Below are 25,694 nucleotides of genomic sequence, written 5' to 3'. Positions count from 1 at the left end.
GACAGCTCGAATCCAGCTCCTGGTCGTCGTTGACGTCTCCTGGTCCTCGTGGCTGAAGAGACAAACTTCACCTTTTCACCTGAAATCACCCGACCTATGGTGGCATCTTTCTATCGCTGCCCTGGTCTCTGGCAAGTGGCCCAGACTCTGTCTCTTCTGATTTCAGGTTCTTCAGATCTTCGATCCACCCGGACACTTTTCCTCTGGTCACCTGCAGCACTTCTTTGCAGATCTCTATTGAAATCGACGACGAAACCCGACACCAAAAGAGACCTATGCACCCGGCTTCCGTGGGTGAGGTAACATGAGTACTCTGGTAGTCTCTAAGGTATTGGCCCTCCTAGTGTCTAGGTCTAAAAGGGTTCCATCGTAGTTTATTTAGAAGTGTCCTTAAATGGTAAAATTGTAACTTGTTTGTTTCCCATAGAAAGTCAATGGTAACCTACAGCTGTGTTTAGACACTGCACGTGTCTCCCGTGGGCCTCCTACATCCTAACCTTTGGTTGTTCTGAGTAGCCCCAGCGATTTCCCCAGGCTGCTTTCTAATTCTCATGTGGTTCTTATACCACTATTTTAGTATATGGTTTGTGAGGCCCCTAGGGCAAAACGTATATGTGCAACTTATCCGTATGCTAATTAAGTTCCTTGTTTTGTACTTTTACCTCTGACCTCATAAAGAGTGCAGAGGGGTTGTGTTTAGATTAAATACATATATTACCTACTGGCGGTCGCCAGTAGGTAGTTATAGTTAGGATTGTTTTACATAGGAAATCCGCAACATTCTATTGGGAATAACTTTGGCGCCGGTTGAGGAATCTGCCTGTAATTTGCCTTAAATTTGCCTCGCTGCGCTCCGCTCCTTCCCTGAAAGTTTGGGGGGGATTCGTCAAGCGGGGGCCGAGATAAAAGAGGGGGTCCCAAAACGTGTTTTCCCCATGTTAATTTCCATAGGGCGGTTGGACTCACTTTTAGCCCGAACGGCTGAATGGATTTCCACCAAACTTGGCAAAATTGTAGGGACTGGTAGCCCGATGTGCCTTTGCTATGTCTCAAGATATGTGCTCCAGTGGATTTTGAGTAATTTAGGTTAAAAGAAATATATATATCTATAAGCGCACCCCTGTACGCGAACCGGGGCGCGTACCAGCGCGCTACGCGAGTTCGCGAGCGGAAAGCTGATTGCCTCTCGGGTGTCTGTCAACATTCCAAACAGTCCGGAGCGGCCGCCATCTTGTGTCTCGGTAGGATCGAGACACAAGAGGTGTCAAAAACAAAGGGGGAAATGACTAAAAGGGGGCAGGGTAGACCCCCCCCCCCCCCCCCACTGACCCCCTAGGTTTGATGTGGGGGCCATAAAAAGGCCCCGCGGGGCAAAAAAAAAATGTGCGCAGGGGAAGCGTCCGGTACGCGCACCGGGGAGTGTACCGGGGAGCGTACCATGGGGAAAAAAGAATGACAGATTTTTTTTAAAAATGTAGCATTTTTTTATAAATTGGAGGTAGTTCTAAAAAACTTTTTTAAATTCTTTTTTTTTTTTTTTTTTTTTATTGTTTTTTGGAACATTTTGTACTTTTTTTGGCTTTTATGAACAATTTTATATTTTTTTGTTATTTTTATGGGGACAAACAAAAAACAGGGAATTGTAAACGGCTCAACTGGAGCAAAAAAAAATCAGGAAAAAATTAAGGTTTTTTTTGGCACTTGTGGTTGTCACCAGCACGGTTGATGAGTTTAATACTTTGCTCACCATAGCAAATTGTCCTTCCACAAAATTTGCAAACTATTTTGAAATCTCCAAACTGGGTTTGGATGTTTGGGACCATCTCCCTTGTCTCTGGACCTGATGGAGTGGGTTGCTTACTTTGGGAGGTGCTGGGAGAAGATTGGGGAGGGTTTCTGGTCAGTTCTGACCTCTGCCGCAGCATAGTTGTTTGGGTGCCGGCGTTGCATGTGGCGAATCAGGGTGTTGTTGCCAAAAGAATACTTTTTGGCAGGGTTCCCCCTGGAAAGTACAGTGCCACAGATCATACAAGTAACCTTTGGCGCATTAACTTTTTTGAGGCCCCTTGGGATTTTAAAAAACTCCCAGACAATGTGCTCCTTTGGCTTATAGGTGGTAGTATCTTCAGGCAGGTACCGCCTCTCCTCCTCCTCCTCCTCTTTTTCTTCTCCACCACTGTGGTGTTGTGATGGTCCTTGTGGTGGTGGTGGTGGTGGTGGTGGTGGTGGTGGTTGAGATGCTCCTGCTGCTGCTACTGTAGCCATTTCTCAGTACAAATAGGTACAAATAAGTCTGCAAACAGGTCTTCCTCACTCAAAGTACAAAGTGAGAATGAGGAAAAAAAGGTGGGGGCTTTCATCATTTGGAAACCAAAACTGTCTTGAACCAATGAAAAGTGTTATTTTCAGGTCACATGACCCGACGCGCTTACACTACGCGCCCCGGGGCGCGCCCCCGGGCACTTACGTAGTGCGATCGTATGCGCTCGAGTGCTTCCGGGTGCGCTTACGCCGTGCGTATCACACGGACGCGGCTACGCGATACGTCACGATGTTTTCGTTAGCGGAAATAGCGCAAACGGGACGCTCACCGGTACGCGCACCGGGAGCGCTCCAGGGCAAAAAAGAAAAAACCATGAACAATATACATAAAAAAAATAGTATTACATAAATATACAATATAGGATTCATTATAAAAAATATTATATTTCATAGCTATAGAAATTTGCTAATAAAAATCCTTTAAAATTCACTGAAAAAAACATAGGTTTGAGGCCCTATATATAGTTAGGAATTGGTATTTAAAAAACCTATTACATATATAAAACATTTATTTTTCAGAAAGACACACATTCACTGGATGGTGTCATCAGTGTTGTCATGAGTGATGTCACTGACCATGTCATGAGTGATGTAATATGCAACGTCATCAGCAGTGCATTGCAGGCGCGCAAGTTCTAGTGAGTCCAACTAACTATAACGTGGGAATTTCAATGGTTTTATGATAGTAAAATTTCCAGCTAACTATAACTGGTGTGAAACCTATGGTTTTTTCAGTGAATATTTGATATATACCTTGTGTGGTCTGCTTTCATTTGGTACTCGAGGGATTATAATTGGTAAAACAACTAGCTTAATTTGCTCTCTGAAGTCGCCATTGCTACACCTAGGATAGCTTTCTATAAGTTTGACTTTACAACCACCATGAATAAGGGTCGATTAGACTGGTGCAAGGTGCCCACTAGAACTAGTGGACATCATATGCCAGGCTTACTTCTCACAGGAAGCCCGATTGCGAGGGAGATCCAGAATGTTATTGGTTTCAAGATATGACCCCAGCTGCCTATTTATTAGGTTTTCCAATTGCTTACCCAACAGAGGTGATTCAGAAAAGGGGGTGGTGATGAACAGAGTGTCTGAATTAAGCAGACCACTCTTACCCAGTCCAAAGATCAGGGCTTGATCCATCACCGTCATTTATCTCACTGCACCATCCCAGCTCAGAACCTGGCTGTATGCAAATCAGCCTGTCCCTGGCCCAGTGCATCATGGGAACAGGGCAGACTAAACTACTAAGCCAATTCTTCACCAGAAAGGAGACAAGCTACCGGGGACCGGTTTCTGGCATTTCAGCCTTCTTCGGCCCGGCTTGCTTGAATCCTGATGGTGCAGTGAGAAAGGGACTCATGTCTGAGTATACCCTGCCACACCTATAGTGGCCAAAAACGATTCAGAAAAGGGGGTGGTGATGAACAGAGTGTCTGAATTAAGCAGACCACTCTTACCCAGTCCAAAGATCAGGGCTTGATCCATCACCGTTATTTATCTCACTGCACCATCCTAGCTCTGAACCTGGCTATATGCAAATCCGTCTGTCCCTGGCCCAGTGCATCATGGGAACAGGGCAGACTAAACTATGTTATGTTAATATTATTTTTATAGCGCGCAGCTGCCCCAGCCAAGGGGCGTCCTGGCGCTTAGACAGGTACTAAAACATAACACACAAAAGGAAAAAGAGGGGGGGGCGGCTACTCGGAAGCGGGGAACAAGAAGGTTTTAATAGCACGCCTGAAGGTGGACAGATCATTCAGAGCTCGGATGTGCACCGGGAGCGAGCTCCACAGCCCCGCAGCAAGCACCCGGTAGGAGCGGCCACCCATTCTGCTAAGTTTGAAACGGGGGCAGACTGCCAGATGAAGAGCCTCTGATCTTAGAGATCTCGAAGGGATGTAGGGAATGAGCAAGTCGGCAAGAGCCGGCGGCGAAGAAAGTTTCATGATTTTGAAGGCCAGACAGAGCGCCTTAAACTTGATCCGCTGTCTGACCGGTAACCAATGTAGGGCCGAGATGGTACCCGAGGCAGAACAATGTCTGGGAAGACCCACAATGGCCCGTGCCGCGGCATTTTGAACCCTTTGGAGCCTGGATGCCTCAGCCTGATTTACCCCTAACATCAGCGCACTTCCGTAGTCCAGCCGGGATAGAATAGAGGCCTGGACCACGAGATGCCGGGTAGGGGGGTCAAAATATTTCAAAACCGGTCTTATGCCACGCAAGATACCATAACACGTGGCTGCAACCTTCTTCGTGTGGCCTGTGAAGGTGAGCGCGGGATCCAGCCAAATTCCTAGATTTTTCACTTCAGAGGCTGGGATAGGAATAATGCCCAGCTCTGGAGGCCACCACTGGTCTCCCCATAGCTCAACATGTTTCCCCAAGACCAGCACTTCAGTTTTGGTGGCATTCAACTGTAAGCAATTGGTACGGAGCCAGCTCGCTACTGCCACAAGTCTGGCTCGGAATCTGGGGGCCTCCACTCCAGGGTCTCCACTTAGTGTCACTGCCAGCTGCGTATCGTCAGCATATGAGGTCATCGTCAGACCCCACTGTTTGACGACTGCAGCTAGCAGTTTCACATAGAGGTTGAACAAGGTGGGGCTCAACGAGGAGCCTTGTGGGACCCCCAGGTCCAAGGGATGAATAGTGGATTGGCAGGGTGGTATTGCCACTTTAAAGGTTCGATCTGACAGAAAGGATCGAAACCACTGAAGAGCGGTGCCTGCTACTCCAGCTTCCTCTAAACGTTGGATCAGTATACGGTGGGACACAGTATCGAAAGCAGCGCTCAGATCTAATAGCAGGAGCGCTGCCGTCCTTCCGGAGTCAAGCACCAGGCGTAGATGCTCGATGATATAGAGCAAAGCGGTCTCGGTACTGTGTCCTGGCCGGAAGCCATTCTGGCTGGAGTCTAATATCTGATTACGGGCCAGGTGGTCAGAGAGGATCGAGTTAACATGGGCTTCGGTAACTTTAGCCATCCAAGGCAAAAGAGATATGGGGCGGTAGTTCTCAGGCAAAAGGGGGTTGGAATTTGACTTTTTTAGAATTGGGGTAACTACCGCCTGCTTCCCCGAAGGAGGAACCGTCCCAGTTGACAATGACATGTTGATTAAAGTTAGTATAGGAGCTCGGCACAGCGGGGAAAGTGTACTAATAAGAGCTGGCTTCAGCGGGTCCAGAGGAGAGCCTGATTTAACGCTGAGGCTAAGTTTATCAAAAGCCTCAGTAGACAAATCAGGTAAAAAGGTCAAAGTGTCATACCCCAGGAAATTAGGGTCGACTAACTCTGGAACCGACCGTCACTGGTCAAATCCTCGGTATATTTTCTGCACTTTCTCCAGAAAGAAAGTTGCCAAATTCTCGCAATGGGAGTCAGTGCAGATCTCTGCCGAGGTAGCTCTTTTATTCATAAGGTCTTTCAGGACCTTGAATATTAATTTAGATGGATTAGTGCTGGCTAGAAATTCCTGGGCATAGAATGCAGCCCGTGTTCTGCAGATTGCCCTATGGTAGAACTTAAGTTTGGCAAAATACAGGGTTTTCAGGGCGGGATCATAAGATTTTCTCCAGTCCCTCTCCGCTTTCCAGCAAGTTTTTTTGAGCTCGGCAAGGGAATCATTATACCACGGGCTGGGTACCTTCGAGTGACCTTTCGACCAGCGCATGGGTATAAGGGAATCAAGAGCGTCTGAAATCCATGTGCAGAACAGCTGGTAACGATGATCCACATTCAGAAAAGCGCTCAGGGGTTTCTGCTCAAGAAGCCTATAGAACTCGTCAAGTTTAAGCTTGTGCCAATGTCTTTTAAAAATTGGCCTATCCACAGGTTTAAATGGCTTATCGTGAATAGGGCAAAAGACTTCCACCAGCAAATGATCCGTTCATCCCATCACCATCGGGTCCGACACCTTTACCCTCACAAGGGTGGAAAAAAAGGGATCAAGAATATGACCACCAGTGTGAGTGGGAAGAGTAACAAGCTGGACAAGTTGAAGGGCTACAAGATCCGCGAGCAAGGTGTTAACGGCTGTGGACGACCTGTCACCCATGATGTTGGAATTGGAATTGGAAATAGATTTCTAGAGCGCGGTTGCTGCCCAAGGGCGTCCAAGCGCTGAGGTAAGAATTGGAGAGACATGCTGAGTGACAGATTAGAGCTCGGAGGCTTTGGCGAATAATAAAGTCTTCAGCTTTTTACGGAATGAGAGCAGGTCCGGGTTGGAACGAAGTGAGAGGGGGAGGGTGTTCCAAAGTTTAGCTGTGTTTAATGAGAACAACCTACCCCCGGATCTAGCTCTCTTCACTCTAGGAACCACTGCCAGGAAAGCCTCAGTGGAGCGGAGGTTCCTATTTGGGTGATAGGGGATGACAAGGTTGCTATTAATTGCGGGTCCTGTTTTCCAAAAGGCCCGGTGCGCAATGCACAGTGCCTTGAATGTCACCCTATGCTTGACTGGTAGCCAGTGAAGACTTTTTATTGCAGGTCTGGCTGACTGGGCTCGTGGAATCTGTAGCAGGGTGCGTGCTGCACAGTTTTGCACCACCTGGAGTTTCCGGAGAGTCATCTCGGGAGCCCCTACATATAGGGCATTGTTTGAGTCCAGGCGGGACTGGATGAGGCCTTGTACTGCCACTTTCTTGGCTTCTAGAGGCAGAAGTGGAAGGACTTTCCTTAAAGTTTTAAGGATGCCAAAGCAGGTGGCGGACAGCTTGGTAGCCTGGGTGGAAAAGGAAAGCTTCCTGTCCAGCCACACTCCTAGGCTCTTGACGCTTTCCTTGGGGGTGGGGGGAGTGCCCAGAGCTTGGGGCCACAGGGAAGTGAAAGGTATTGGCGAGGCTGGGCCTAGAAGCAAGAGCTCTGTTTTGTCTCCGTTTAGTTTAAGGGAGGAGCTGGTCATCCACTCCTTAACATCTTCTAGGCAGCTCAGCAGGCCTCCATGGAGTTGACTGATGTTCTCTTGAGCCAATGATACCACTAACTCAGTATCGTCGGCGTACGACACAATTTTGATGCCGTACGGTTCGACGATCCCAGCCAGTGGCTTCATGTAGACATTGAATAGCACAGGGCTCAAAGAGGAGCCCTGTGGTACTCCACAGCTGAGAGGCTTGCTAGTTGATATTATGTCGCCATCGAAGATCTGAAAAGATCTATCGGACAGGAAGGAGTCGAACCACCTTAGAGCGTCGCCTGAGACTCCGATGTCCCGGAGACGGTTCAGCAGGGTGGCATAGCTGACCGTATCGAAGGCGGCGCTTAGATCAAGGAGGATCACTGCCACTGATCCTCCCTGATCCAGAACCCTTCGGGATTCCTCGGCGACCGCTAGTAAGGCAGTTTCGGTGCCATGTTTCGGCCTGAAACCTGTCTGGGATACATCCAGTAGGGAGTGATTTTCAATGAACTGGACCAGCTGGGCATTTATGTATTTTTCCAACACCTTGCCAGCCTAAGGGAGGAGTGAAATGGGACAATAGTTGCAGTGATCATCGGGGTCCAGGTTAGGTTTTTTCAGCAACGCCCGTACCATGGCTTGTTTCCATGCTGTAGGAACAGCACATGAGGCTATAGATGTATTTAGGAGTTCCAAGATAACAGGCAGGGTGGCTTCGTGTGCTTGTATCAGAACTTCTGGTGGGGCTGGGTCACGCGGGGAGCCCGATTTAACTTGGCATGCCATTTTGCCGAGGGTGTCGAGGTCTAGGGGAGGGAAGTGCTCGAGGGTTGACTGTTCTGGGGGAGGGAGGATTTTAGGAGAGGGTAGGTCAGCTATCTCCGGAGCTGTGGCTCCCGTTTGAAAGGTGGAATATATTTTCAGGACTTTGTTGTAGAAAAAGTCCGCAAGCTCGTTGCATTGGTCTTGAGTTTTGCTCGGAGGGGGGGGCGGTAGTGACACTTGAGCAGTGTTTTATTATCTGAAAAATTTCCCTGGGCTTAGACTTAGCCTCTAGGATTTTATCAGAGTAGAAGGTTGCTTTCGCCGTCCTAATCCCATCTCTATAAGCTTTTATCGCCTCTTTGTAGGCTACCTTTTTTTCCGGGAGAAAGTCTAAACGCCAGGCTCTCTCTCGTTGCCTGCAGCAGCGTTTTAATTCTATTAAGGAGTCGGAGAACCAGGGCGCGGATTTATGCATTCTCTTAGATGAAGATCTCCGGAGAGGAAGGATCGTATCTAATGAGTTAGTGATCCAGCTGACATAATTTTCGTTTGCTACACTGGGGTTTGAGCAGGGAGGCGGGCGGGTAGAGTCCAGGCTGTGCATCCAGGAGTCCAGCTGGAGTTTTGACCAGTTTCTTCTGGTTGTTGTCCGGGGCGGTAACTGGGGAACCTTGTGGATGGCCCAAGAAAACGGAATCAAAAAATGGTCTGACCATGGGAGGGGGATAGGGTAGTCAACAGTCAGATCACTGCAGCTGCTAAAAATTGGATCGAGCAGATTGCCCTTCTCATGGGTTGGAGCTGTGACCAGCTGGAACAGCTGAAGAGCTCCAAGGTCGTCTATTAGCTCCTTGGCAATATTATCTGTAGGGGAGTTAAAATGAAGATTCAGGTCTCCTAGGACTGTGTAATTAGCCGCGGATAGAGTTCTTTTCGCTATAATCTCCGGGAGCGACCTATGAAACAGTTTTGTTGGATCAGGGGGACGGTAGATCAAAGTGCCCGAGAAGGAGGTGTTGGCGTTGAACTCTATGCAGAATTCCATGCTTTCGCACTCGGGGATACTTTCTGCTGTGGTGCGACAACGGTACTGGTTTTTGTAAATAATAGCCAGACCGCCGCCTCTTCCTACTGGTCTGTCCGTTCTAACAATGTGGTATCCACTAGGTAAAGCTGCGACTATGTCTGGGTCAGATTGAGTGGAGAGCCAGGTCTCTGTTAGAAAGATAACATCCGGCTTGCGGTCCTCTAGCAGCATGGACATTTGGGTGCTATGCTTTGGCAGTGACCGACAATTTAATGCCAACATGCAATATTTCTGTACCGAGGGGCCGGTCAGGGTTTTTCGGAAGGAATGTTTGCATTCGGAGCAACAAGGAGGGAGGGATGTGGCTGCAAAAGTGCGGGTACATAAGGCAATGGCTCTGCTTCCTATGAGGCGTAGAGCAGCGGAGCTGTAAGTCTTGACCAGAGGAACGGGAGAGACAGGGGGGGTGGCCCCTGGTCCAGTCTGGTCGCGGACGCCTTCGGCGCGCAAACGGCGCTCCCGCTGCGCTCGTCCGCTGCGCTTGCGTGTTAAAATTCGCACAACCGAACGCTAAAGAGCTTACCATGTCGGCAAGAGCGGACTTGAAGACTAAGTCATTGCCAGGTGGGCGGTAGATGAGCATACCACTGAACGTAAAATGATGGCTAAAAGCAACTTTGAAGAGGGCCAATTCTTCACCAGAAAGGAGACGAGCTACCGGGGACCAGTTTCTGGCATTTCAGCCTTCTTCGGCCCGGCTTGCTTGAATCCTGATGGTGCAGTGAGAAAGGGACTCATGTCTGAGTATACCCTGCCACACCTATAGTGGCCAAAAACGATTCAGAAAAGGGGGTGGTGATGAACAGAGTGTCTGAATTAAGCAGACCACTCTTACCCAGTCCAAAGATCAGGGCTTGATCCATCACCGTTATTTATTTCACTGCACCATCCCAGCTCAGAACCATAAGCGTGGAAGGGTATACTCCGATGTGAGTCCTTTGCTCATTGCACCATCAGGATTCAAGCAAGCCGGGCCGAAGACGGCGTAATGCCAGAAACCGGTCCCCGGAAGCTTGTTTCCTTCCCAGTATAAGAATTGGCTTGGTAGTTTGGTCTGCCCTGTTCCCATGATGCACTGGGCCAGGGACAGACTAATTTGCATGTAGCCAGGTTCTGAGCTGGGATGGTGCAGTGAGCTAAAAAACGGTGATGGATCAAGCCCTGATCTGTTGACTGGGTACGAGTGTTCTGTTTAATTCAGATACTCTGTCCATCACCACCCCCTTTTCTGTACCCAACAGAGGTAGCAGAGATATTGGACAGTAATTGCTAAGTGCTTGCGGGTCATAGGCCGTACATATGCTTCCTTCCACGCCATGGGGATAATTCCTGTTTGTATAGAGCAATTGAAATATTTTGAATCATGGGGGCACAGCAAGTGGCTAGGAGAGCCATCATCTTAGGGTAACAAGATTCATAGGGTGAGCCGTATTCAGCTGTAACCAAGGAATTGAGTACTTCTCTAGCGTGGCCATCTGAAAACAATCCAGAGTACTATGGGTTACTTTTCCTAGCTCCACTGATCTGATGCTGGCCTCAGAGTCCTGCAAAGCAGCAACTGGGAATTTGGCATAGATATTAGAAATCTTTTCCTGAAAGTAGACAGTGAGTCACAAAACTCCTGGGATTCCACTGGGGATTGGGTGCATACTTGCGGGGAGACTAAATCCCATACTACATTGAAGAGGGCCTTTGAGGAATTACTAGCTTGTTCTATTTGATTTATGATAAAAGTTTGTCTAACCGTTTTTATATTCTGATGGTTTTGGGACAAAGCCTGCTTCTAAAGATCCCTATCTTGGGGGTCTTTCCTTTTCCGTCAGAGTCTCTCCAAGGTTTTACATTTGGATTTTTCTAATTTTAAGTCTGGCGTAAACCATGGGGCTGATGGTCGTCGCTGTGAGGGGCTGTGATTTTTAAAAGAAATTGTTGCATCCAGTGCCGTCGTAAAGGCGGAATTGAAACCTTCCCGCAGCTTAGATACTTCAAGATCGCTATTTTATTACAAGTAGTGGGCTTGATTGTTGCACTTTGAATGGTACAATGCCTGCGTGACAAAATATCTGTGAAGACTAATATGCGCTATAGATTTACAGAATAAAACTGTTCTTTCCTTGCTGTGAATACTTGGGTTTAGTTAATGTTGACCATCAAAACATATTTGATTTGCAATAGAAAAGAAAAAGCAACTTGTCTGTGTTTCATAATGATTTGTGATGATTTTACATAGTTATGCTGTACCTTTAGAGAACATTTTCAAATGTGACATGTGTTTTATAGATTTTATGCAAAATAAAAATTATTGATTTAGAGTGGAGGGCAGGAAGAAGGAAATCAACTTTCCTTCTTATGCTTGGCTCTTGACATGTCCTCTCTTTCCGGCTCCCACAGAATTTTCTTTGACTCCTGTGATGGTATCTTCACCAACTACAACTGGAAGGAAGAGAACCTGGAGTACATGCTGTCAGAAGCAGAGAATCGCTTGGCTGATGTGTACATTGGGGTAGACGTATTTGCCCGTGGTGAGGTCGTGGGAGGCCGCTACGAAACCAATAAGGTACCTGGAACTCCGTGGTGGTATATTTGCTTTGCATGGTAACAAAGAGTTGGCAATAAAAAAAAAAGTCAGTTATTATGCCCTGGTTAACAGAGCAACAAGCTCAAACCATGACATGATAGTACTGTAGAACTACAAATCCAAACACAAGGCAGGTCGATACAATGCTTCCCATGTTTCTTATGGTAACATTGAGTTCGAGGCATATGAGCTGCAGATTGTACACTTTGCATTAGATCTCCACCTGGTGTTGGGTTCGGATGATTGCACGTTGTTTTCGTGGAAGAAGTCTTTGTAGTCACAAGATAGGTGACTCCTCCTTTGGATGATAGTGAACATGGGCATCGGCTCCATCCTTAGATTGTTTTTTTCCGCCACTGGGTGCGGATGCAACTTTTCCGCCACGGTTCGAAAATCTACTTTTCAAAGACTTTGACGCGCAAAACTTTCTGAAAACAAACTTTAACTTCAATATACATAGACTCGGCCTCATCACTTCGATTCTGGTAGTCGACGCGGGCCGTTGGGCCTACCCACGTGGTGAGGCCTACACCTCATGGAAAGGACACCATTCAAAAAATGCCTTGTGTGTGGAGCAAAATTTCCACACAGCGACCATCACGAGCTGCACAGCTTGTGCGTCCTTTCGATCCAAGAAGACCATTTGAGATTGGAGGGCCCTTTGACGCAACATGCAGAGATCGGCTCCGGATCCGGTGGATATCTTCGCCGAAGGTCCATGTGTCCGCGAGGAAGATTCCGATGATCTCCAGATCGTATCTGAGGCAGACGACTCCGATGACTCCATACCATCAGGTCAACGCGTGAGTACGACTCCCCAGCCCCAACACCTAAACCAAAGGCTAAGGTCAAAACCCCGCCTTCGGGACCCAGTCGAGACCGAGACATTTCCTCGAAAGCCCCACCATCGAGCCCGGCTCCGAAGAAAATATTAAAGCCTTCTGGTAGCTCCATACCGAGCAAACCGCACGTGCCGATACTACCAGCTCCCTGGGCACCGAAACGGAAAGAAGTCCCGGTTCCGAAAAAGACTCAGAAACCATCGACTCCTAAAGACAGACGGCACCGAAAGCAGTGAATTCTCCTTCCACCTCAAAATCTTCGGTGCTGAAACCCATAAAGCCTGTTTCCGATGCCTCCAAGCCCTCAAACCAGGCCTCGACTCCGAAAACAATACCTTCGGTGCCGAAAAGTACGCCACAGGACTATACAATAACTCCTAAGGCTAAAGACCAGCACAAACCAGTCCCGGAGCCGAAAAAATTGTCACCGAAAGCAATTTCTCAAGAAGAGCTTTTTAGACCTGATCCTTTGCAAAAGAGGATATACATAGACCCAGAAACAGGACATGTTTTCACCACACCACACAAGAAGAGTAAGTCAGATACAGCACCTACACCTCCAGTGCCTGTCAAGAAGGACTCTGCCACATCTCCTATGCACCCACATCTCCTATGCACCCTTCTTCTCCTGTATCTCCTTCTCTTGCTCTCCCTTTAAACATTTCACATCAAAATTCTCCTCCTCATTCTCCACAACATGCACCTCCTCAGGATGCTGATGATTATCAGTATAGCATGGGGGGAGGGAAAGACCCAGATGACCCTTTTCCCAACCCAACAGGTTCACCAGACTGGGAGTATCCAAACACACAGAATATACTAGATATTCCTGACCCACATATATATCCATCTAAACCTTCTCCTCCAGAAGACCATATTGGGTTTGGACACAAATAATAGGGCTGCCATCTATAACAATGTTACCATGCATTCAGATGAGATTGAAGAGGACCTTTTACTAGACACTTTTGAACAATCCCAAAAATCTGTGCAAATACTGCCAATGATTAAAGGAGTCATTAAACATGCCCCAGAAGTGTTTAAAGATCCTGTACGAGCTGGAATCCTAAACCCAAGGATAGAGAAAGTACGGAGCAGCTCCTGGGGATCCGGCTTACATTAAAGTACAGCTACCCTTAGACTCCCTAGTAGTTCCAAACGCTAGGAAAAGAGCAAATTCACAAACATCAGGCGAAGCACCACCTCCTGATAAAGAATCAAAGATCATAGATGCTTCAGAGAAAAGAATAGCTGCCCAAGCTAGCAATGCATGGCACATTGCTAACACACAGGCCCTCCTTGCAAGATACGACAGGGCTCACTGTGATAAGCTAGAGAAGCTCTTACAACATCAACCTGACCAATATAAGGCATAAGCAGATGACCACATACAATAGGGTAAGATTATATCTAATACCTCCATTAAATGTGCACTAGATGTAGCAGACACTGCATCCAGGGCAACAAACACCTGTGTCCTCCTTAGACATCACACATGGCTATGAATTTCAGGATTTAAGCAAGAGATACAGACTACTATCTTAAATCAACCATTCAACCAACAACAATTGTTTGGTCCAGAAGTAGACACAGCTCTTGAAAAAATGAAGAGCCAATTCTACGGGAGCTCTGCAGTCCACCCAAGCAAGAGGCTCCTTTCGTCGCTCCTTCTACAGAGGAGGCTCCAAACAAGCTGGAACAGACAATTCAGCTTCCTTTAAAACAAATACACAAGCATCCTCTAATAAAGGATACTTTAGAGGAGGCTACAAAGGTAATAACAATAAGGGAAGAGGTCGAGGTAACAACTACAATCGATCCTCTTCCACCACTAAACAGTGACTTCCTTCAGCTCCCCCAACAGCATTCCACTCCTGTAGGGGGGAGATTAACACAGTTCCTACCTGTCTGGAATTCCATCACAACAGACAAGTGGGTAAAACAGATTATCCAGTATGGTTACAGCCTAGAGCTTACAGCTACCCCTCCAAATATACCACACAGACAGCGTCCAATGTCCACAGAACATCTAACGCTGCTCCAACAAGAGGTTCTATCTTTGCTGCAAAAAAGATGCAATAGAGCTATTTCCGTTGCAACATCTAGGAACAGGGTTTACTCACTACTTCCTAATACCCAAAAAGGATGGGACACTACGACCAATTCTAGATTTAAGGCCTCTCAATCTGTATATGCACTCAGATAATTTTCGCATGGTCACTTTACAACAAGTGCTCCCATTATTGCAACAAGGCGATTTCCTCACTACACTAGACCTCAAAGACGCCTACATTCACGTTCCCATACATCCTTCTCACAGGAAGTATATCAGGTTTGTGCTAGGACAACACTATCAATGCAAAGTCCTTCCATTAGGGGTCACAACTGCACCAAGAGTGTTCACAAAGTGCCTAGCAGTAGTAGCAGCACATCTCCGAAGACAACCTGTCCATGTCTACCCATACTTAGACGATTGGCTCATAAATGCCAAGTCATTCAACCATCTCACGCAATTCAGACACTGCACAACATGGGGTTTACAATAAACCACACCAAGTCACATCTACAGCCCTCTCATGTACATCAATACCTAGTGGCTACCATAAACACCATTACAGCTCTAGCTTATCCCAGTCCAGCCAGGATACAGAGCATTCAAACCTTAGTTACAAGGTTTCACAACCAACACTCTCTCCCAGCCAGAGTGTTCATGCAACTAATATGTATGATGGCATCTTTCATTTTTATTGTTCCATATGCAAGACTGCAAATGCGCCCATTGCAGGAATGCCTAGCACATCAGTGGAATCAGGCACAAGGACAACTAACAGACCTGGTGTTGGTGGACAGCCGCACACATCGCTCTCTGCAGTGGTGGAACACCAAAAACTTGTCCAGAGGACGGCCATTCCTCGAACCTGTTCCACAGATAGTACTGACAACAGACGCGTCCCTCACAGGCTGGGGAGCACATCTACTACACCACGCAACTCAGGGAGGATGGACCGCTCAACAAAAGGTGCTTCACATCAATCACCTAGAGTCGCTGGCGATTTTCCTGGCACTAAAGTCCTTCCAAGGACACATACAAAACAAAGCTGTCTTAATCCGGACGGACAACATGACAGCCATGTACTACATACAGAAACAAGGAGGCACACATTCCCTGCAACTGTCCCAGCTCGCACAAAACATTTGGAGATGGGCCATTCCACAAAAGATATATCTGCTTGCAGAACACCTTCCAGGAGTTCACAATCAGGTAACTGATCTGATAAGTCAACCATTCTTTCACAAGTGGGGTCATCCAGACATAGACCTGTTTGCCACACACGAAAACGCAAAATGCCCAACCTTCGCTGCCAGGTTTCCACACCCGTTGTCCAAGGGCAATGCGAAATGGATGAACTGGTCAGGCAGATTCACGTATGCTTTGACGCCAACCCCATTAATACCACTAGTGGTACGCAAGCTTCGACAACAGTCTCTCAAACTGATCCTGGTAGCTCCCACATGGGCATGCTAACGGTGGTTCACCACACTGCTAGAACTCGCTCTAGTTTCACACCAAAAACTGTCTCTGACACCATCCATGCTAACGCAGAACCATGGACACATCAGGCATCCAGATCCAGGTCAACTGAATCTGGCGATCTGGCTCCTGAAGTCATCGAGTTTGGTTACCTTAACCTGCCACCAGATTGTATGATTATCATTAAAGATGCCAGAAGACCTACTACTAGAGCTTGCTATGCTGCTAAATGGAAAAGATTTGCAATTTACTGCAATAATAATCAAATTGATCCTTTAGATGCTTCTATCCAAAATATTATCTGTTACCTTCTACATTTACAAAGATGTAATCTAGCTTATTCATCTATACGTTTACATCTTGCAGCCATTGCCGCATATCTACAAAACAGACAACATATGTCGTTGTTTAAAGTACCAGCAATGAAAGCTTTTATGGAAGGATTAAAAAGAAGTATTCCTCCTAGGTTACCACCCTCTCCAGTGTAGAACCTAAACATTGTTCTTACCAGGCTCATGGGACCCCCTTTTGAACCTTTACACAAATGTGAACTACAATTTCTCACATGGAAAACAGCTTTCCTCTTTGCTATTACTTCTCTTAGAAGGGTTAGTGAGATTCAAGCTTTCATTATATATAGGCTGTGGGGTTTTAGGTTTAAACCTATAATAACTGATAAAACCCCACTGAAAGAAAAATAGCCCTCACATATAAACACTGAAAAAACACCTGGACAACCACAAACTAAATGCCATTCAAAGAAAGGAAAAAGAGAGCGAAAGAGTAATTTTTTTCTTCCTGAAGGGATCAATGCAATGTAACTTTGTTATACAAGCTAGCAGTAACATTATTCTGCTTGAGTTTTATTTTTTTAGAGATGCCAGTAAAATATTGTTTCTTCTTCTTTTTACTTTTTCAGTTTTGTGGCCTTTGGTCTAAAGATGCAGGGTTTAGTTTTATGTTTTAGGTCTAGTTTAATTATTTTATAAACTATAGAGAATCAGGAAATATCAAACTCATATTTGATATTTTGGCTGCATTTAATTCTTTCACTGATAGGTAAAATGGATGGTTTCATAAAAAGCTTTCCTAATATGTGTCATTACATTTACCCACAGAGAATGGGTAAAAACCCTTAATACATCAGGCCATAGTTTCTAGTGGGTCAGTATTGATAGTAGGTGAATTGCCAAAACCTCCGGCTTTAATCATTCAATGCAAGGTATAGTGACAAGTATATATATCACCAAGAATCTGGGATAGTGGTGAAAACATGTCACCAGACTTTTGGAAAACATGGAACGCAGTCTCACGTGTAATGCTCTGCAAAAAAGGTTCTTTCCAAGTTCAACAAAGATTAGAGTGATATTGTTTGAATTTGCAGTGATTCAGCTACGTATATAAAAAAGCTGTGTGATGACCTGTCAAAAATGATAACCAAGCTGAAGTGATTCCCTGTAGGAGATCCTTCCCACTTGTTAGATGGTATGCTGAAAGCATCTTTACAATCTTCAGAGTTAATGAGGGATGCTATTGACTTTTTAGACCATTCTGGTGCACTGTTTTCCTAAGCACATATTTATAATTTTGTGCTTTATTTTGCTTTATTATGTGGCATCAAAGAAAGTCATCCCAACTGTGTCCCTTAGTTGATTGTTCTCAGCCCAAGGGGCTATAAATGCTGAGAGGGCCTTTTCACAGAAGTTTACATGGGAAGGAAAGAGCAAGCACACATGACCCAAAGACTCACTGAAGAAGTATTGTATGGTGTACTACAATAAGATTAATTTGCAAAAATCTATTTGGACCTCCTATACACTACAAGTACACTGTCTATATACCATGTTGTTTTAGTGCAGAAAGCAAGCAATAATAAAAGCAAAACGTTCCATAAACACCGGAAAAACACTTTTTCTGTTTAGTGGCGCGAAAATGTGTAACCACTGATAACTGTTTTTTAAGATATTGAAAACACTGAAAAAAACCCACCCGAATTTACCAAAAATAGAAACTGAAAACAGGAAAGCCTAATTATACAAGAACCTTCCTTACAATTACACCGTAACAAGGTGGTTCTAAGAACTAATCCTAAATTCCTTCCTAAAGTAATTACTTCTATTGTTTATTGTCTATTGGGTAGCATTTCTTAAGCGCATAATTACCCGGAGGCATCCCAGCGCTGGGCAACCTAAAAAGCACAAAGGAATTAAGAGAAGATTTAAGAAGCTTGCGAAATTTAAGGTGACCGGGCTGAGAGTGTAGGTGTTGAGGAATACTATTCCACAGTCTAGGAGCATTATAAGAAAATAGACATCCTCCTGTTCTTGCCCGTTTGATTCTCGGTATAAACATTAGGCCCTTACCACAGGATCTAAGGGTCCTATTCGGCAGGGTTGATTCCAAGACCTCATAAGGGGGGACCATTTCCTGATATCGATTTGTGGACAATACAGAGGGCCTTAAATTGCACTCTCTTCAGAACCGGCAACCAATGCAACCTCATCAGAGCATCTTTAGCCGAGGACCGCCTGGGGCACCTTCAGCAACATCCGGGCCGCACAATTCTGTACTGTCTGCAGTTTTCTCATTGTACCTACGGGAGCACCGAGATACACGGCATTAGCATAATGAAGTCTTGATAAGACCAGTGCCTGTATCAAACGCGTCTTGCTAAGAAAGGAAGCAGGGATAGCATCATCCTAAATTTCTGGAGTAATCCAAAGCAAATGCCTGCCACTTTACAAGATTGAGCTTTGAAATCCAGGTTGATGTCTATGCATACTCCTACACTTTTTACCTGCTTCTTCGAAACAGGAGGAGGACCAAGACAGTTGGGCCACGATGAATCCATATTAGTAGGAGCCGATGTTCCAAAAAACATAAGCTCCGTCTTCGGGCCATTAAGCTTTAGGAACGAGCTGCTCATCCAGAAAAAGATGTCATGAAGACAGGAGCGCAGACCTGGATCAGGACGGCTGCCTTGATTAAGAGATACCACCAACTGGGTGTCGTCAGCATACGACTCGACCTGGACACCGAACGGAATAAGTTTCGGGGATAGGGAGCTCATATATATGTTGAACATTGTGGGGCTCAGTGAAGACCCTTGAGGCACTCCACAGTTCAACATAATCGGTTCAGACACCGACTCTCCCTCAATCACTCTATATGACCGATCCTGAAGGAAGGACTGAAACCACTTGAGGGCAGGGCCTATTATACAGAGCTCCCTCATTCTTTGGATCATAAGCTGGTAGTTCACCGTATCGAAGGCTGCGCTGAGATCTAACAAAATTAGAACAGCGCAGCCTCCAGTGTCCTTTTCATCTAAACCAATCTGTAGAGTTACTAGCGTTTTTTCAAAACCCAGACTCTGTAGCAGAGAGAGCTTTACACACACTAGATGTCAAACGAGCTCTTCTCTATTACATCGATAGGACCAAGTCCTTTCGCAAAACAAAGCAACTATTTGTAGCTTTCTCTCCACCACATAAATGCAATCCCATTTCTAAATCAGGAATTGCAAGGTGGATTGTTAAATGTATACAAATATGCTATCACAAAGCAAAATACACATTAACAGTTCTTCCTAGAGCGCTCTCCACATGCAAACTAGGAGCCTCCATGGCTTTCTTAGGAAACATTCCCCTAGAAGACATCTCAAGGCAGCAACATGGTCTTCAACACACCTTCACTAAACACTATTGTGTTGATGCGCAGGCCAAGCAGCAAGCTGCAAAAGGTGAAGCTGTCCTTCAAACTACTGCAACAGACACAGGTGACCACCGCTAGGGGAGACACTGCTGCACAATCGATGCAAAGTGTACAATCTGCAGCTCTTGTGCCTCGAACGGAAAATGCTACTTACCAGTATGCATCTGTTATTGGCATGTAGAGCTGCAGATTTGTACATGCCCCCCCGCCTCCCCGGGACCTGTATCTGTTCCAGTTTTATCTTAATTAGATATACATGCATGGACATCCTTTCTTCTTTCTACTGTCTCCATCATTTCCCATCATGGCCAAAAACAATCTAAGGATGAAGCTGATGCCCATACGCACTATCGTCCAAGGGAGGGGTCACCTATCTCGTGACTACAAAGACTTTTTCCAAGACGACAACAACATGCAATCATCCGAGCTCAACACCAGGTGGCGATCTAATGCAAACTGAACAAATCTGCAGCTCTTCATGCCAAGAACAGATGCATACTGGGAAGTAGCATTTTCCTTATAGTTGATTTAGAAATGAAAGTCTTTGGTTGAGGCATCATATCATAAAGAAATATTTCACTTGGTCATCGAAATAGACCTAAAGCATTATATTTACTGGTAAAGGAAATCAAATGCTAATCAGTACAATTAACATTTGTTTTTTGCAGCATGAGGTTTGGTATTTGTGTGTCTGCTGTGGCACCCTGCCCTCCCTCAGCAACCTTTGGATGTGCAACTGTTCTCACTCAGGTCAGACACTTTTCTCATCAATGAGCGACCCTTAATCCCTCTCCTTTTGTCTCTGTAGGCTCTGCAGCTGATCAGGAAGTACAACATGTCGGTGGCCTTGTTTGCTCCAGCCTGGGTATATGAATGTCTGGGAAAAGAGAACTTCTTGCAGAATCAGAACAAGTGAGCACCAGGACCATGGCGGTGAGGTGGATGGAGGGGATAAGGGAGTGGACAGGGACTGTATGGGCAAGGAGGAGCATGCCAAAGAAAAACGTCTGGTTGGATGAGTAGGGGGAAAGGAAGAGGGTAAGGTAAGCAAATCAAATGTAAGCGATTGAAAGTGAGGTAAGCTGTAGATAGGCATTCAGGGGAATATCAAGATGAAGGAAGTAAACTAAAAAGTAGGTGTGGGAGAGGGGCAGAATATGAATGTATCATAGAGTAAACTCAGGAGAGCATGGTGTGGAGCTGAGGATAATCGGTCAAAGATATTTGGCTGAGGTGTTAGAGAACAGGTCAAACTGAGCAAGCCTGGGAATGTGATCTAAAGACCTTTTTAGTTTTTTGGGAGGAGGGTCAGGAGGGGGGGGGGGGGTCTACTTCTGATTTCCTGGAAAAAGCATATAAGGGGAGAAACTGACTAGCCTAGGCCAATGGGAGTGAGTTGAATAGTGATCGCCTGAATGTGATTCTGGGTATGTTGAATGACTGGAACCGGACAGGGAGAATTACCTGACAAGAAGGGAACCAGGGAGAGAGAGAACTAGAGAGACAGGGAGATGGTGGGGTGAAGGGAGCATGTCTCAATGATCAGGATTGTAGGCAATGGGTAGGGTGTGATACAGATCCGAAGGAAGTAGGCCAGAAACAACTGTCTGATCAGAGAGTGCAAGAGAGGAAGATGGAGAGCTCTGGGCATTTTTAACAGAGAAGCGAGCAGTCTTGGGAGAGTCATCTGTATGCAGCAGGCCCAGCAGACTAAGCTTAATCGAGTGTATCCGTTTAATTAAACTGAAATGAGCGAGCCAGAGTGTGTGAACTGAAGAGCAGAGTCCCGAATGAATGAGCCGAAAATGGGCGATGAGAACAGTAAACCCAAGAGAAAGCAGAACAGAGGTATATGAGTGATATGAGGAAATCATATCTGAGAGAGTGACCTGACGATGATGCACCAAAGGAACTGGAAGAGCAGGTTGAAAAGAGCAGGGCAAGGGGAGGGGGCGATACGATGAGCTGAAAAGAAACACTAGGGAGAGTCAGATGAAAATATTAGTTTAGTGGGAAATAGTTAAAGCGAGCATGGTAGTGAGCTGGTCAGAGGTGGTAAACCGTACAAAACACCCTAAGGGGAAGAAGAAGCCTGTGAAAGAAAGAAGCAGAAGTAGGAGTTTTGAAATTAGAGGAAGAGAAGAAATGTCAGCCAGACCGAAAGGAGGCCAAAAGGAAGAAGTTGAACAAAAGCGCCAGAGAGAAAAAGCTGGAGGTGGTGATTCAGAGTTTTCGTATGCTTGTCATGTGTACACAGTTAATGTTACACGTGGAGCGCTCTAATACCTTCCAGTGAAATATCGCTTACAAAAACAATGTAAATAAATTATTAAATAAATAAACAAGGACTAGCTGAAGAGTTAATCCGCATTAGTGAGACTTAAAAGTTGGTAAGAGAACATGCTAAGTAGAGTGGTTACTGTGCAGGGTTTGGCGTGACAGGCTGTTGGCGCTTAAACAGGTAGCTAAGAAGGGTGACTAAATACAGGAAGTAGTTAAAGGGTATGGTGCTGCCAGGAAAGGGGGAAACCCAAAACCCCTAAAGGGACAGGCGCAGGGGCCTGCACTAAACAATGAGAAACGAAACCTGGGCACACATATAATTATTGACAGTCCATAAAGTAATGAATGAATGTGGTCAACACCGGATGGATATCTTGTAGCTTTAATGCGTGTAGATAAAATTAGACAAACGCCAGCCGACACGTGTTTCATCAAAGGACAATGCCAGTGACTCTTCAGGGCTTTAAAAGCGTCATGATAAGTATCGGATATCCGGTGATAATTCCAACCCGGATACGGGTAAAAGTTAGGTGGATGACTGGGTATAGAATGCGGTCAAACGGGCGGATGCGTCCGAGACCGCGAAGAAGCCTGTAAATGCAGCACTTCTCCTGTCAGCGTCTCGTCGGTAAGGGTAACACCAAGCTCGGTGTTACCCTTACCGACGAGACGCTGACAGGAGAAGTGGAATTATCACCGGACATCCAATACTTATCATGACGCTTTTAAAGCCCTGAAGAGAGTTAATCCGTGTGCCCAGGTTTTGTTTCTCAATGCTAAGTAGAATGAGCTAAAGAGAATGGATTGATGAGAACAGGCCTGGGTGCACTTTGGAGAAAGAGCAGAAGAGACTACATAAAGGAGCTCATTAATGCGTGTGAGATGAACGGATGAAGCCCGTGGAGGAAGTTAAAGGGAGCCAATTATGGGACAATAAGCACACAACCATATTGCATTTGCATGGCAAACATTCACCACCTCATCTACATACAACTCATGAATATACAGACCCCACCAATACAACACACTTCTCACCTCATTCTCATCGGTGCACATTCCTCAGTGCTCCATGCCTGTGACATCTCAGAATTCATTACACCAAACAACCCGGACGTACTCCTCATCACAGAAAACTCTGTGTTATTTTCTCATACACCCTTGATGAACTCCACCCCCTCTGGCTAGCGGATTTGCCACACTGAACACACACCAAGATAGGATGAGAAATCTGCAAAAGCACATGTGGCCTGCCCGCCATATAAAGCACCCCCATTAAGTCATTCGATCCCCAAACCTTCAACGCCCCCCTCTCAGTATCCCAAATAGCTGCCTTCAGTCTGATCTTCGGACCCCTTAGGCCCAACAAGGTCTTTACTGCAGAAATCTCAGACCTCATCACCTCTGCTCCCTTTCATCACACGTATCTTACCTTGCACTTATTTTTTTAAAAAAAACTTAATTTGGGTTTGTCATGCATTAATTAGTTCCTTGGTATGCATTAAGACACTCCTAGTAATGCACCACATCTCAGTATATTTCGGACATAATCACATTAAATTGGGTATTACCAATGACACATTTTGTAGTAACTCTTCCTAGTCGGCATGACACCTTGGGCAGCTCGGGGTACTGTGGGGAATATTTTGTGTAATTTTTGTAGTGTCAAATAGGCCCTGTGCAGTAATGAAACTTGAATTAATTTGAATCGGGAGTTATGGGAGATCATGGATTGGTATGCTGATAAAAAACACTGTTCCTTATCATTAGGGCTTGACTGAGGTCCACTTCCCAGTTTGTGCGAAGAGGTGTTAGGGAGGTGTGTAGGTGTGCATGCAGTCTTTTGTATAGCCATTTGACTAAGTGCCTCTCCCTTCCAGCGCCCATTTTGTATACTGCCTGAATCAGGAGCGTGTCTCTGGTTCGGTACCTGTGGGGGCCATGTGTTTCCGGATATATCGGGAAAATCTTACCTCACACTTTGACAACAAAATAATCCTTTTACACACTCCTCAATACACTGGACATCTCAAAAAGACACATTAGTGATATATCCCTAACCTTCGAATATCCCCAGGTGTCAGACTGGATCCGGAAAGTTTTGCTTCGCAGTACCCCTGCGCGTCAGTAGGTGGCATCATGTGGCTCCGCGTCCGTCACTGGCGTCGTAGGCGCCGAGATGATGTCACGGAGAGTACTTAGGCGCAACCATGCGCACTGACGTCAGTTCTTTCTTTTACAACACCAGCAAGCGCAGATCCGGATTGAGCACATACCTTAGTCACTTTTTGACTACTCTTTTGAGACTTTTGTCTTCCCCCTTTTTTCTCCTGGTGCACATAGGGATGCACGGCCTTAAGTCTTGTAGGACGGGCCGCTGTAATAGGTCGTTGGCGGACCCCCACGATGTGTGCCTCTACTGCCTGGAGACAGATCACAACCCCCGGGACTGTCGAGCCATGGCCCTGAAAGCCTTGCGGGAGCGGCGGTGGAAATTGCTGGAGGTTTGGCATTCGTCACACCTCCGCTCTGGGTCCAGGGGTCGTTCCCGCGACCGCTCGCGGGACTGGACCTGTCGCTCCTCGGGCTTCAAGTCTTCGTCTTCGGATTCCAGTAAGCGACGCCATAAAAAGAAGTCGAAGAAGCGTGTTCGCTCTCCGACATCCCCCCGTCGCTCCTCAGAGGCGGACGAAGGGGACAGGGGCTCTGCACCTGCGGCTCCTCCGGAGCCTGGGAGTCCCGCGGCCTACCCGCCATACCCAGGTCTGTCGGCGACTCCCGAACAGATGCAAGAGTTTCTTGCTGCCATGGACCGCCTTTTTAGTCCCCGGGCTCCCGCCGCTGCGCCTTCAGGCCCCGCAGTCCCGTGTCCAGATCCTGCTGGCCCGGTGGCTCCGCCACAGGATCCTACACAGCTGGCCCCGGTGCCACGAGGTGCAGAGCTGCCGGCTCTGGCGCTGCCCTCGGCTCCACCTCCAGCACTGCACTGGGTGCCGTTTATCCCACCCCTGCGCCGGCTCCCGGACCATTTTGTTCTGGCCTGGGATCCGAATTGGGAAGCGGCTCCGGCCCGACCCAGACTGGTGCCGTTTTTGGTGCCGTTCGTCCCTTCTCCGGCTCCCTCTACGCCAGAGGCGGACGACAACTGGGACAGGTCCGAGAGCCCTCTTTCCCGGCAATGTGACTCCGAGCAAGATTGGGTGGACGGTCTGGAAGACGCGGGTGAACTCGATGTTTCTTCTGACCTAGGGGTTGCCTCTCCTCCGCCTACTATGGAGGAGGGTGCATCCTACACCCTGGTGCTCTGCCGGGCTGCGGAGGCTCTCAATCTTGACCTGCTTACAGTGTCCCTCAAAACCAACCTCCTTACAGAGGTGCTCCAGATGGCGTCTGCATCGTCAGAGCCGCTGCTCCCTTTCAGTGAGGCCCTTACCAAAGTCCTCTTGGGCACTTGATTGCAGCCGGCCACAGGGGCGCAAGTGGATAAAAATGTCGCCAGGCGTCATCGCCCGGCGCCTGGTGATCCCACCTTCCTGACCACTCACCCTACGCCTGAGAGCCTGGTCATTCAGGCCTCGACGTCGCAGAGTGCCTTTCCCACGGCTCCGCAGGATAAGGACTCTAAAAGGCTGGAACAATTTGGTAAGAGGTTGTTCTTCTC

At 46.7% G+C, this 25,694-nt stretch overlaps 1 protein-coding gene across 2 annotated transcripts in view; it reads left to right on the top strand.

Annotated features, from left to right (window-relative positions):
* Nucleotides 1-25,694, top strand: part of ENGASE (endo-beta-N-acetylglucosaminidase) — a 324,534-nt gene that overhangs the window by 144,759 nt on the left and 154,081 nt on the right. For both annotated transcript variants that reach the window (XM_086931067.1, XM_086931068.1), the window contains 2 exons: nt 11,479-11,644; nt 20,562-20,665. In XM_086931067.1, coding sequence (XP_086787193.1) covers nt 11,479-11,644; nt 20,562-20,665 — 270 coding nt within the window. The remainder of the gene's footprint in view (nt 1-11,478; nt 11,645-20,561; nt 20,666-25,694) is intronic.

This window comes from Lissotriton vulgaris, chromosome 7 (assembly GCF_964263255.1).
Source record: "Lissotriton vulgaris chromosome 7, aLisVul1.2, whole genome shotgun sequence".
Taxonomy (NCBI): Eukaryota; Metazoa; Chordata; class Amphibia; order Caudata; family Salamandridae; genus Lissotriton; species Lissotriton vulgaris.
This window is presented reverse-complemented; position numbering and strand designations above follow the sequence as displayed.